Source organism: Nuphar pumila, chromosome 16, assembly GCF_984573655.1.
Source record: "Nuphar pumila chromosome 16, dmNupPumi1.hap1.1, whole genome shotgun sequence".
Lineage (NCBI taxonomy): Eukaryota > Viridiplantae > Streptophyta > Magnoliopsida > Nymphaeales > Nymphaeaceae > Nuphar > Nuphar pumila.
In genome coordinates this window covers 5,571,612-5,585,858 of record NC_143264.1, presented here as the reverse complement: position 1 = coordinate 5,585,858, position 14,247 = coordinate 5,571,612, and the positions used below count along the sequence as shown (strand labels likewise).

The 14,247-nt window shown below is 39.3% G+C and overlaps 1 protein-coding gene across 2 annotated transcripts; it reads right to left on the bottom strand.

Moving 5' to 3' along the window:
• Positions 1-1,479: 1,479 nt before the first annotated feature.
• LOC149812773 (uncharacterized) lies at positions 1,480-9,589 on the bottom strand. 2 transcript variants are annotated; one of them, XM_089992202.1, is made up of 5 exons: positions 9,064-9,589; positions 8,411-8,644; positions 5,875-6,588; positions 4,984-5,703; positions 1,480-2,213 (listed from the first exon to the last, which is right to left on the bottom strand). In XM_089992202.1, exons 1-5 carry the CDS (start codon positions 9,076-9,078, stop codon positions 2,184-2,186), a joined length of 1,713 nt encoding a protein of 570 aa, XP_089848328.1. In that variant the 5' UTR covers positions 9,079-9,589; the 3' UTR covers positions 1,480-2,183. The 2 variants fall into 2 exon arrangements, with proteins under 2 accessions (XP_089848328.1, XP_089848327.1); XM_089992201.1 differs by having other exon boundaries at positions 4,984-6,588.
• Between the last annotated feature and the right edge of the window lie 4,658 nt (positions 9,590-14,247).

Below are 14,247 nucleotides of genomic sequence, written 5' to 3'. Positions count from 1 at the left end.
CTGTGTGGGGCCCACGACCACTATGTGGCCCACCTTGGAAAGCTATGGACACACTCTTGTACCAGTGGGTTTGATCCAGCGCCTTCATCTCAACACCTTCACAACTACCCCGCCGGCCATGCGGGCGACCCCCACAGTGGTAGAGAATCCCTGATTTGTCATATGCATCTCTCTGGTTCTTTTAAGAAGAAATTTTCAAACCTTTATTTTTGGCATGCTTGAGCTCCATTAGAACTGGGCCTGTTGTTCAAGCTGATCCAATCCTATTCACACCCCTTCACATAGGAAGTGCAAGAGAGAAACTTGACTCAACAGAAGGATTGGTCAGCTCAGCCTGGCCATGGGCACTTGGCTTGTTTCATGTGAAGTAACTGGCAATGGTAGGCTCTGTAATTGCAACTGAACAGCAATGCATAAAAAGCATTCGCTATGGCGACTGCTAGAGTTTAATTCATATGAACTGGAAAAGTGACACTGTAAGGTAGACCCTCTTCTTGCCATTAGAAGCTTCTTTTGAGGTGAACTCCATTGTTTGGAACCAATGCCAACAGCTCTCTGATTGTCCAATCGAATGGTGAAACCCAAAGCTTTTAACACCCCACTGAGATTAAACAGCTCTCTGATTGTCCAATCGAATGGTGAAACCCAAAGCTTTTAACACCCCACTGAGATTAAACAGCTCTCTGATTGTCCAATCGAATGGTGAAACCCAAAGCTTTTAACACCCCACTGAGATTAAACAGCTCTCTGATCGTAACCCAAAGCTTTTAACACCCCACTGAGATTAAACAGCTCTCTGATCGTCCAATCGAATGGTGAAACCCAAAGCTTTTAACCCCACTGAGATTAATGAGATTCATTCTGTATAGACTGGGAAGATACAAACCAACACGGTGAAACTGCTTGTCATTCTACTCCACTATCAAATTTCATAGTAAACGGTAATCTAAATTATTAGATGGCAAAACTCATGGATTGATTTTGCACACCTGACCAGGTGGGTTGGTTTAAGACGTTCAAATTGAAAGACTTGTGAGTTCAATACTTGGGATGTGTCCCTTGATCAAGGTCAAGGTGCTGATTACAGGATACGACCACCTGAAGGTAGAGAGAATTCATACTAAAAAACCAACATAATGGGCCTGTGATAAGCTCATGGAGGTGAAGGCCTAATGGCACCAGGTTGGCTCAATCATTTACCTGCGGGCGACTCAGTATGTCAAAATTACCTTGGAAAGGCTAAGCAGGCTTAGGCAAAAGCATCAGAACCTAGACCTGACAATTAACAGAGCAAGACTATTACTAAATTTGTTTTCGATAAAGAAACTATATTTTTTTTTACATATGGCAGCCATGATCTAGCCCAGTTCTACATAAAACTGGACTAGCAAGCAAAGAAGACTTGAAAACCGATTGCTAAATTCTCTTTGATAGTCTAGTTTTTATACACCTGTTGGTTTTAAGATACTATCGCGCAGATGGAATAAAGTGATCTTCTTTCTTATTTCAGGTCACATGGGGATCATTTCAAGCAACAACAATTCCTTGCTACTGTTTGAAGCCGCTTTTCTTTTTCAAAAGCTTATAGCATGATTATTATTGCTTGTACAACTCTTTTACAGTAGCTGTCCTTGACCTTCCTGACCTCAAATTATTGAAATAAGTCCACATAAGTCTAACAAACCTGGTACTCGATGCTAGTTGAGCATGCGTTGGTGAATCTCAGGAGAGAAGAAGACCATGATGATGACAAGCAAGTATAATGTAATCTAAATTGAACCATTCTACCGCATGGAGTGAAAATTGCTTCCTTCAAGTATCTGTTGCTCAGAGCTATACTGCATATACGTCACATATTGAGTCCATAAGATATGAAAGACATCAGAGGAAGTAATACTACCTTGAGATGAAACATGACGATGGAATCTACTAGGTGACGTCTCATGCTTATTAGCTTATTTGAACTAAAACTTGATAAATATAAATATAGAACTATGCATCTCGGGCCATCCTCGTGCAACCTTCCTTGGAGGACCTTCAGCAGAATAGGTGCCTTTTGGCTAGTCAATCAGTTGCTGAAAATATCATGAGGGAGTAATACCCAGATCTCCTGAAGTGTGGCCGTAACTGATGCAAACAAGCACTCTGCCTTATTTTTCAGATGTAGCAAAGCAACAATATTATCACCATCGCTTCTCAGACAAAGAAATGAGCTGCAAGGACCAAACCCCAAAGGCAACTGTCAACAAGATAGGCGGTGAACAACTCTCAATGCACACACACATGCATGCATGCGCGCACACACACACACACAGGACCATACACAATTCCTTTCAAACAATTCGTTCCAGCAACCAAAAACTAGATCCCATCATATCATGCATGTAGGGAGTATTGTTCCCCACTATATCCAATGAAGAGTATTTATCCAAGTGGCTATGCAGAAAAAAAATGAGAACGAATGGTAGGATATAATTTGCCAATGAAGCTGTGGTATTTCATGTTAAAACATGGTGAACAATTCATTATCACCTATTTGATTTCAAATACGAAATTCAATATCTTTTATGAAGCCAATCTCTTAAATGCAGTGTCCTCGATAGTGCAGTGCCTCTAGCAGAATATTAGATTTTCAAAGGTTTTCATTGATTGTTCTGTGGATCTAGACCATACAGATGTAGTCTACATTGTCCTACTGGAAAACTTGCATTAGATCAATATGTTAGGATATGTATATAGGTTTTAAAATGAAGTCTAGAACTCAACAGCCCATACGGCACCAAAGCATCACCACAAAGAAAAACAATTTGTAAATTAAAACAATTAGACCCAAAATATGTTCCTAACCATACAAAACATGACAAACACATTTACAGGGCTCTATTGACCAGATAATACCGGCAGCCGACGTTTTCTGCTAGAGTACAGTACCCTCGAGAGTAGCAAAGTGAAGCATTATATGAAATGACGCATATCAGGCTGCATCAACTTACATATCTCTCAGAATTATGGCCAAAAATTTTGACATGCGTGTCAACATTAACTAGACACGATGGACTAGGTCACCACCACAAATATGCAGCTAATACTAGTCTCCACAGCCTAAAAGGTCAAGTTCACTAAATCCTTTGCAACAAAAACATTATGAAATAGTTTCAGTTTCCTACACTAAATGTCACCATCAAGGGTAATCAAATAATTTCACACAAAGTAAACTGTAGAAGGCACTTTTGGTCCTATCTGATGAGGCTTCACAGGCGTACATCTTGCTGCGCTTTGAGCATAGAATGTCTCATCCATATTCCACAAGACATGCTTTGCCTGTGAAATGATGGTGTTGATATATATATAGCAGCGGTTTTTGACAGCTAATAATTGTCCAAATAACAGAAACCTCCAACACATCCCTTCGTTTGATTAGCAATTTAACACTCATTTACATTGTTCTATTTTCCGTAATTGAAATTCATGAAATTGCTGATTGTTTACTTATTTTTTATCTTTTAATGCTTCAATTTCTTTCTGAAGCTTACACCTTGATACTTTCCAACCCCTACTTATTGCCCCCAAATTACTCCTACAGCCACACTTCACTTTCCATCCTTTCAATTAGTTCAACTATGAGAATGTCAGTCTTTTCTTTTTCCAAGGCAAAGAACAAATAATTTTTCAAAAGAACCAACATGGCATTTGAAAATTCATTACAAACAAGAAACTTTTCTGGACTTGTTAATGTTTGTACGCAAAAACATGGGGATCAACCAAGATTGAATGATATTGTGCATGGTAATCATCGTTAGTTTCATTGAATGATAACATGTGTGCTACAAACAGCATCGAGGTTGAGGAGAATAGATTATTAAAACAGGGATATAAGTGTATTACTGACTTTTTTCTTTTATTTTCGGTAGGAAACCAAAAGAATTATCTTGTTATAACAATTTATGTGGAGTTTAACTTGAAGCAAATCTAGAGCCATTTATACAATCTTGATCCACCTAAGTACAATCAACATCCAAGAAATGAGTTTGGATTATACCAAAATATAGCCAACTGGAGCCCTACCCTAATCCAAGATAAACTTATGTGGCTTGACTGGTACCATAGCTGAACCCACATGCACTTGACCTTGATCCACCTATGTTGACCAAGTGCATGGATGGAATCTAGGCCGAACCTAATCATATTACGTATCTCTAAACTTTAATTGATTCACCAATAGGGACAAAAAGTATGCATTTGACATTAAGTACCATGGTTGAATTTAGTTAGTATTTGGAAATTATTACTATTATGCATGATGACACAAATAGTTTGTAAATCATGATGTGTGTGTGTGTATTGAGAGAGAGAGAGAGAGATCTAATGTGGAGATACAAAGAAATGGATTCAGAGCGGGCACACAGAGACACAACACGAGAGACATACACACAGACAGGATCCACACACACACATGACTCATCCTGCAAAGTCAGATCTAGGGATCTCAAACTCTGTCAACTGATATCCGAAATTTGGATCCAGATTTAGTACTTAGTAAAACATAGTCAACTCCAAGCTGCCTCAAGTTGAATTTAGCAGACTTCCAACTATTGGAACCCATATTATAATGCTGATCTTCAAAGTTTTAAATGTTTCATTCTGGATTTTACATGTCCAAAGCCCGTCTGAAGCACAGGCAGAGCATCCTTGTTTTGTAAATTTTGTTACTTCTTAGCCAAGCCAGAGGATTAACCCAGAAAATCAACCCTACCAAATAATTCTTAGCCACAAAATAAAGATACAATGGAACTAACAACTTACCAATTGCCTTCAAATAGGATAGGGACATGACAGTGTAATCATTACAAAACTAGCACCATAATGCATATCGCATCACAATTAGGTGGTTAAAAAATAATAGAAAACAATAACGATAAAGGGAAAAAATCAAGCAAAGACAGAATATGCAACAGATATGCATGATGAAAGAATATCACTAACCTGACGGGCCACCTGTACCAACCGCCTGCTGTCCCGGGATAACTCTGTCACCATGCCAGACTCAAGTGGCTTGTGCAAGATGCGGCGTCTTCTGGCTGACCTCTTCTTTGAACATGGCTTCTTCTCCTCGACAATATTTTCAGTCTTGTTGCATAGAACCTCCCTCTTACGTTTCCTATGAAATGTATATTTCAAAAGCTTATCATTCACAGATCGAACAGGAGCAGCAACAGTTTCACAAGGTTTTTCATTCATATCAGAATTTTGTGACGAAGCCTCAGATGCCATGACCATCTCTTTTATAGAAGTAGCGCCTAGAACTTTTTCAACTTCAGAATCTTGCTTGATGCGTTTTAGATCATCGATAACTTCTTGCCCTTGTGTGTCATTATGAACATCCCCAGTTGTGGCCAATGTGTTCTCTTCACTATTATTTTCACAGTCACCACTTCCTTTCTTACCAGCTACATATGAAGCCAAGAACGAGGAAATGCCAGCACTTTGAGAACCAATAGAAGGGCATCCAGCAGCTTTCTCTCCCAAGATGTTAGCCTCCTTTGTAAGAAGTCCAGATTCAGATATCCCAGTAGTTGCATTCAGATTATCCAATGGCATAAACTCAACCTCACTCAGGTGAGGTGCAGAGCAGTTGTCAACTGAAAATACTCCCACATGTTCTTTACACTCGTTATGAGTTTTTTTATCATTTTCAGCAGATATCTGTTGTAAATTAGATTCAGAGTCATTATCAAACTTTTTTATAACATTTGAAAAAATATTTTCACCTGACATAGGCATATTAGCCAATGCACTTTGCATATCTCGAGACAAAGGTTTGCCAGGATAAAAATCTGCAACCAACACTTGATCCAAAGGATTCCTATTACTAACCTTGTTGTGCTGAGAGACAGTCTTTCTTTTCCTCAAAGAAAGTTTAGGAAAGAACTCATCCGCTTGTCTATTATCAGTATTTCTATCAACATGGACCACATCCTCAAGACATGTCAGACTTGCATTCTTAGTCCTAGTGTTATCATGTTTATCCACAGCAGAGGGAATAGCAGAAGGTGGTTCTTTTGCATTAGTGACATCAAATCCCTTCAAAAAGGAGTGTCCATTACTATCTCCTTCAGGATGAGGCCAACGTTCAGCAAGCAAGTTATGTTCAAATGCATGAATTCGTTGAGTACATCCATTCCTGTATGATTCTGTTTCTTTACGTCTCATAATTATTGAGGCTAAGTCCGGATCATGTACATCAGCGTTCTTCAAGGATGCAGTATTTGCTAGAACACTGTGCGATCTTGAGTTATCTCCATGTTGGAAACCATTTGAAGTCCTTGAATTCATATCCCTATCCTTGACATCAGAACACACAAGTGCTTCATGCTGAGGAGAAACAGTATTCAAAGATTTAAATTTGCCTCCACTACAAGCATCATGAAGGGGAGCATCAAGCATGTCTTTTTTCTTGTCAAACTCTTTTGATATTCTGTTCAACTCAGTTCTAAGGCTTTTGATTGTGTCTTCTGCTTCCACAAGTCGAAACTCAAGCTCCTTAATCCTTCTGCTTTGAATTAATGATGCCTTTTCCCCTTCAGCAATCTGAAAACAAAGAGAGTTTGCCTAAGTAATCATGCCTTCTGCAAATTATCAGAAAAGACTTCCACACAATACAAAACTGAAACTCAAGTAATAAGTTTCTTGTTATGTAAATTTTTCTTTTTCACTTATTACATTACCCATAAGCCAATCACCAACACTAGAAACTCATAATCCGCTCCAAGTGAAGTCCCACTCCCTCAAATTACCAAGACAAACTAAAATTCTATAGGTCTCCAAAGATACATCAGACACAAAATTAGCCATGTATAAAAACCATATGCATAAGAATCACAAATGAATTAAGGAAAAATTGGACAACCATCACAACATGAGGCTTCGGCGGCCCAGCCGCCACACAAACTCTAGAACTAGATCAAGATGAATACCAAATCTATAACATTTTACTCATTCAACAAATGCTAAATAAAGAATCTGTAAGCTAGTAATACCTAGCAGGCACAACCATCTCACTACAAAATAATCATACGAAACATAAATGGTACCAACCTATACATTTGAGACAGGCAGACATAATAAATTTGATCGGAACAAATGGACATCATAAGTAGACCAAGCGGAGGCAGTACCATGGCAAGATAAGTAGCAAGTAACATGAATTAGATAATCATGAAGGAAAGTATGAAGCAAGACAGTCCATGCTACAATCCACAAGAAAAAACACAAGAAAAAAAAAACAGGGGGCGACAAATATAGATCACCATAGTATCAGATGGTTGTCTCTTAGACTTCATGTGTAAAGGTTTCTCCAGTATACCAAAATACAGCAAATCACATTGGTATAATTCCAGCACTCAAGCAAATTACAGTTATAACTTCCAAAGTTTTGCAGAGCGTAGGATTTTGATGTGAGTTTTACTTATATTATTCAGCATCACCTCATATGAGCATTTACGCACTTCAATTTCAAGGGAAAAGCTGTTATTCTTTGAGAATTATATCATGATGCAACATTTTAGTGCCTTAATTCTCCCACTACATCTCTTATGTTCTTCACCATCTTAAACTATCCTATAACTGCTGTACTCACCAATGTCAATGTTCTCCTCCATTTTAGTTCAGTATAAACTTGTATACCAGTATAATCAATGTCATCACAGCTCACTTTAGTGAAACCTTAACAAGAACTGAATCTCAACATGAATCACTAACTGGCATCAAGAATCCAAAATCCACTGTCCACATTACATGATACATTTTTCAAAGCCTCAATTCAAGAAGCTGCACTAAATTTACAACCAGCACATATATCAACTGAAGCGCTACAAATATCATACCAAAAGCGCCATAATCCATCAAAAGAAAACATACACATCAAACCACAAAACGTGATAAATGATCCCCAGTATTGGAAAATGGAAAACTATTGTTGCTCCGAATCAGCATATGATGATTTCAGGATCCAAACATCAGAGCTATCAATTATCAACAATCGCAAAGCCAAAACTTTCAACACCAAATCTTCATGGGTGATAACAGATTACTGTAAACAACAAAGGAAGGAAGAAAACCATCTAAAGCATCGAAAGCAACCACAGAATGTGAAACCTATAACAATTCCTCAATGCTCAGAGGAACAAACCTGTTCATTGACAACCTGAAACTTTAATTCCAAGAAACCACAAAGAATAACAAACAAAAATAACATTATCAATCATGAAAACGAAAGCAGAACAAAAAAAGAAGCACCCACAATCCACCATCTTCACAAAAGACACACAACCAATCCATCATCCACCTTCCAAAATGCAACCACCAATCGAAGAAGCAACAAAAACCAAGTTTTGGAAAGACCACCTCTCACCTTTGAATCCATCATCTGCTTCAACCGAACCAGCATCTTGACGGCCTCCTCCTTGGCAGCAGCCAAGTCCTGCTGGAACCGAACTGCCTTGCGCTCGGCGACCAGAATCTTCGCCGCTGCGTCTCTGGCGACGCTTTGGATGGTCTCCTGGGAAACCCATTTGGGAGGAAGCCTCAGATTGCAAGAACCCACGGTTAGCGATGCAGAAATGGTGGGCTGCAGAGAAACCATCACCTGCAAAAGTTTTCAGAGAGAGAGACCTCAGTGAAGGCAATAAAGGGACATAAATCTGAGTGAGAGAGCAGATAAAAATGAAGGGATGTAAAGGCTCTCCCTTTTTGGGTAGAGAGAGAAAGTAGGGAGCTTTTAACAGAGGAAGCCTCAGATGGTGGTGGAAATCCTTGGTGATGCAAAAATGGTGGGTTGCAGAACCATCATCAGCTGCAAAACTTTCGAAAGAAAAACGGATACATAGATGCATACATATATATATAGAGAGAGAGAGCAGCCCAAAGACAACACAATGAAGAGATAGAAATCTGAGTGAAGGACTGCAGAAAATGGGGAGGGATGAAAAAAATCTCCTTTTTGGTAGAGAGAAAGAGATAAATAGATAGATGAATAGAGAGAGAGAGGGAGGTTTTTCAGTTTACCTCTGCATCATCCATTTCAACGGAAGTGAGGAAGGAGATGGACTGTTTTGAGTTTCTGAGACCACCCTGTGCAAGGGGTTCGGTGGTGGTTTCTTTGCAGCTGCAGCTGTTATTGGAACAGGTAGGTTGAATTACATAAACACCCTCCTGCCTATGCCAAACTAACCAAACAGGTCTTCACCAGCTCTTGCTTCGTAACGGAGGAGGCCTAGGCTTATGGTTTTGTGGGGGTGGTCATTACCTTTTGGTTGGATGGGCCACTGGGTCCGGGTCTGTTTCAGTTGCTGGTGAATGTTTTTGAGTCAGTTATGAGTTTCAGTACTTGTATGGACCCCATTCGGGTTCAAGCAAATTTGAGGCCATATGGACCCCATGACTCGAACTAGATATAGGCCAAACCTGATTCAGCCCATGGGATCCTTGTCGGATCAAACCGGTTTCGAAAAGCGACAACTTTGTTAGAATTTAGCCTAATCCAATGTGATCTCAAAATGGCTAGATTAGAATTGGATTTTGGTCAATTATGCACAATCTAGAGCTCTCTACATGTGCTTTGAATTAATAATAAGCAACACAATGTACCATAGTTACCAGAAGCACTTCTAATCAGTGTTGTGAGAGGCGTAAGCCTCAGAGGCGAAGCGCAGGCTCAACGCCTCGCTTCGCCTCATCGCATTTACAACCTTGCTTGAGAGTCTCACGTTGTGAGAGGCGTACGCCTCCGAAGCGCAGGCTCAACGCCTCGCTTCGCCTCATCGCATTTAACAACCTTGCTTATAATGATATAGTCCATGCTTCACAAAAGGGGAAGTGTGGCGAAAACTTGCTTCTATTCAGCTTCTCCTTCGTTTTCCACTCGCTTCTTTCTTAATTTTCTCACTTTTTTCTTCTTATTTTTTCGCTTTTCCCTCGCTTGTCATGCTTTTCTCTTGATTTCTACTTGTTTCCTACACAAATCTTTTTTTTCCTTTTCACACACTTTCAAACAAATCTTCCTTCCTGCTTAACAGTTAACACTACTTTTTAATACTTGCTTTCTGGTACCTATACAATATATTAATGAGTGATATTTTAGATAATAAAGCCTAATTAAAAACTTTTGTTGGGAGTGGCATTTCTATAATTTACTGAAATACCATGGGGAGTTTTATTACAATGAGGGCTTGAGGGGAGTTAGTTGTTGCTTCCGCCGCCTTCACAAGCCGATGATTTCGTTTGGTAAGAACGTTGACTTTTAAAATCTGACGGAAATGATCCTCTAACCGACGTAGGGCTTCGGTTGCAAATGGATCGGATACGGATCTGGTGATGCCTGACCCAAAAATGTTTCCTACATTCCTACTTTCGAAGTGCGGGTCCGGATATAGATCTAGATCCGAAATGGATCTTACAATGAATTCTCGGATAGACCCCTGGTAATGGATCCATTAAAAGTAGATGAAAGGTAAAACGGGCTGGATTAGACCCTGTTTAGATCTGAATCTGATGGTATTCGTCTACCCGCTTCCAATCAGGATCCAACTAAACCCGACCGTGTTCATCTGAAATCTGACCTGCATTAGGGCGTATACTGCCCGGATCCAATAATATGGGTTTGACCCAGTTCAGAAGTCTGATACATTTGTGTTGCTACTGTGGCATGCATGCCAGACTCTTCTGGGCCTTGGTTCTGGATCTTTGGGCCGACTCATCTAATTTATAAGTAGTTACTAGTCTCATCAGTGTAACGGACCTGGGTTAGTTCTTGTTTGTGCATCTAAGAGTGATTTGAACCTTATTGGGTCCTAGATCAATCTGGATCAGATACTGATCTGAGATCCACACCAGACCTGAGTCAGATAATCTGTTAACTGAAGCAAAGATCCAGCATGAAACTACATAACAATAATTTGGAAAGTGAGCATTTTGTTGCCCAATTTAGTTGGGCCAGGGAAATATGGTTTATTTGGATAATATCAAATAGATCCAGGAACCCATCTAGGCTTAGTAGAAGCAAGACCTGAAAATGGACCCATAGAGTGCGGCATGTTCACGACCAACTTTCAAGTAAGATTAGGGTCTTCATTGCCACTGATGATCCACCACAAGTCCATAAGGCCCAAGTTATAGGATGATTGCCCCGACCCTGATGCTGGTTTGGGTAGCAAGTAGGTCCGATTAGCTGGATCTCCCATTCTAATTTAGCACATCACTTTCAGGTATGGAACTCAGAAAAGAATTTCAATGTGCTTTGACATCGGAATTGAACTTGTATAGGGGTATCAATGGGTCAGGTTTGACCCGTTCCTGACCCATACCAAACCCTATAGGGTCAGGGTTTGGTGATAAAAAAAAGAGGTCTGATTAGAAACTGGGTCGGACCCAAAGGGTCCGATTAGTATATGGAGCAAGGTATGGTTTGTGAAATTTCTTACCAGACCGAGGTCCAACCTGAGTTCCGATTAAGACACATGATTTTTCAATATAAAGAAGATTTAAAAAATGTTATTTTACTGGGTATGGACCCAGTGTGGTTCATGTAATCCTTATGGGATCCGGGTATGGTGTTTCTTTTAGCAAACCTTATAGGATCCGGGTCCGGACCAAGTACCAGCACCTCAAAAAACAGATACAGGTTCAGACTCACCTGGGTCTGAACCAGAACCGGCCCGTTGACACCCCTAAACTTGTATGATCAGGCTTTCTTTTCAGATCCAAACATTGAATCGGGTCAACATTTTATGCAAAATTCTGATTCAGATCAAATATGATCATTTTGTTATTTTTATTTGCCAAAGGCTTGTTTTTTATCTTTTTCAATTTTGCTGGATGGACTGGATCTGATGATATCGTGCAATGCTTACATCGAGGATTGAATTCTACTGCATCAGATTTACCTCAGATTTGGATTTGGATTTGGATTCAGAGTCAGTGTTTAATAATTTGGACCAGCTATGATCCACCCATATCTGATCCATTTGCACGTTCTGATGAATCATATGGCGATTGCATGATGGGTCTCAGAGCAATGTAACCGTGAGAATATATGGTTCAATACAAACCCTATAGAACCAATATTTCTTGCTGCTGAGAACAGGTAGCTTTTCGATCTGGATCCAACTCCACTTTATCCAAATTTCCTGGTTATCAATGTGGTATATATGGCTTGCAGCACATGGATCTAGATAAATTACCCCAAACCCATCTTGGAACTATATGAGACTTTGATGCGAGACATTTTCGTATACCATGAGTTAGATGCATATGGGTTTGGTTCAATTGGATTCAGTTAGAACCAAACTTATGTCTTGACTAGACATTATGGCTGGTACTAGGGCCCGTAAACGAACCGAACTGAGGGTGTTCAAGCTTGACTCATTTTTTGTGTCGAGCCAAGCTGAGCTTGAGCTCATGAAAAGCCTGAGCTAAACGAGCCAAGCACGAGCAAGCTCTTTTACAAAAAAATATATGTTTTTTAAAAGTTGAAAACAATAGAATTTGGAACCTAAATCTACTAAACCAATTTCACACTAGTTCATTACAAAATAAATAATTGTTTCAAACTTGTAAGCAATAGGATTTGAACTCTAGACTTATTGCTTACAAGTCAAACACTTCAACCATCTTCATTCTATAATATAAAATATATATACAAAAATAGTTATTATTAATAAACGAGAGTATATGAGCTGAGCCGAGCTGAAGTTCATGCTTGAGCCTGTTGAGCCCACTTCATGAGTGCGAACAAGCTCTTTACAAGCCAAGCATGAGCCACAAGCAGCTCATCTCATTTCCCAGCCCTAGCTAGTACACAAGCCAAACAGCTCATGGCTGGGCTAGGTTCTGCTCATGTGAAACTTGTTTGGACTAATCAAACGGGTTAGGCGAGCCAAGCCAGGAGTTATTCATGAACAATAGGTGTTTGGCTTGGCTCAGCTCATGTAGACCCATTAAACTAAGCATATATCATATATTATATATACGAGTTTATATCAAAATTGACATAAGTCAAATGGCTGTTTAATGGGTTCAGATGTTTCCGAACAGGTACTGATCATAAATATGGATCCAGGATGGTTTCCAAATGGACCTGAATAATCCATTAATGACTTCCTGATCTGAAGACAGATCCAAATCCAGATCCATAGGAAACAAACCCAGTCCGTACTCCAGAAAGCTCTAAGTTTTTATTCTGAAAAGCCGTGGGTGCTCAGACTCAAAACCAACACAATAGTACTGCCACCAACATGGGGTAATTTACATATTGGCACCTAACATATTCTAAATTTACAAATTAGCAGTCTCTGTTTCCAAATATTCAAGATAAGTTCCTAACCTTTTAAGAAATTGCTTAGATGACCAACCGATTGAATTAGTTTATGTACCACTCAACTTTAATTAAATTTTAAAATTGGCATTTTTTTAACTTTCTTATTTCTTTAATTGGTGGAATTTCACATTTGTAGCTCTCCATTTATGTAGCTATAATTAATGGCAATTTCATTGAGTAAAAGAAACTAAAGGCAGTTACTCAAGTAATTTCTTGAAAATGTAGGCATTTATCTTAAACATTTGAAAATTGAGGTGGCTACAGATAAATTTGCCATACAATAGGCACCTATATATAAATTACCCAATGTATAACTACCCAAAATCTATACTTTCATGTAGGCTTCAATTTGGAAATGTGAGGCTTGACGACACAGAGCATACTAAGGCAGTACATATCGATGGAAAGGCTATATTCAGCCTTCTTGGTAAAGGTATTAATTGACCAAGATGGTTAGGAATGACCAAGCTTTCATATTGGTGACACTCAGAAAGTTCTATCTTGTCAATAACACAAGGCACATGCTTCATGCTTCAGTGGGGCATTTCCTTGGAATCATGATTGTTTCTTAGTGGGGTATTTCCAAATATGTTATCTTTTTTGGGTACAAATGCAGGAATTTTGCAACACACACACACATTGTGTGTGTGTGTGTGTGTGTGTGAGAGAGAGAGAGAGAGAGAGAGAGAGAGAGTCCTAATGTTATATCCAGTTGCATACTCCTAGGGATGCCAGTTGATCAGGTAGGGTGGGATGTCCAACTAAAAATTACCATTTACCTGTATTTAGTAACCCCCCTTCAAGACCTGACTATATCAGACTGGTTATTGTGCTTTCAAAGCTGAATCAGGTGTAGTTGTAAAAATAGATTCAGC

What these genes read in the sequence shown, in the direction of transcription:
- LOC149812773 (XM_089992201.1), bottom strand. An exon ending in AGCAGATGATGGATTCAAAG is followed by an intron (nt 6,589 to 8,410) that starts GTGAGAGGTGGT and finishes CTTTGTTTTCAG; the next exon opens with ATTGCTGAAGGGGAAAAGGC. An exon ending in TGGTACAGGTGGCCCGTCAG is followed by an intron (nt 2,214 to 4,983) that starts GTTAGTGATATT and finishes TGGTCCTTGCAG; the next exon opens with CTCATTTCTTTGTCTGAGAA.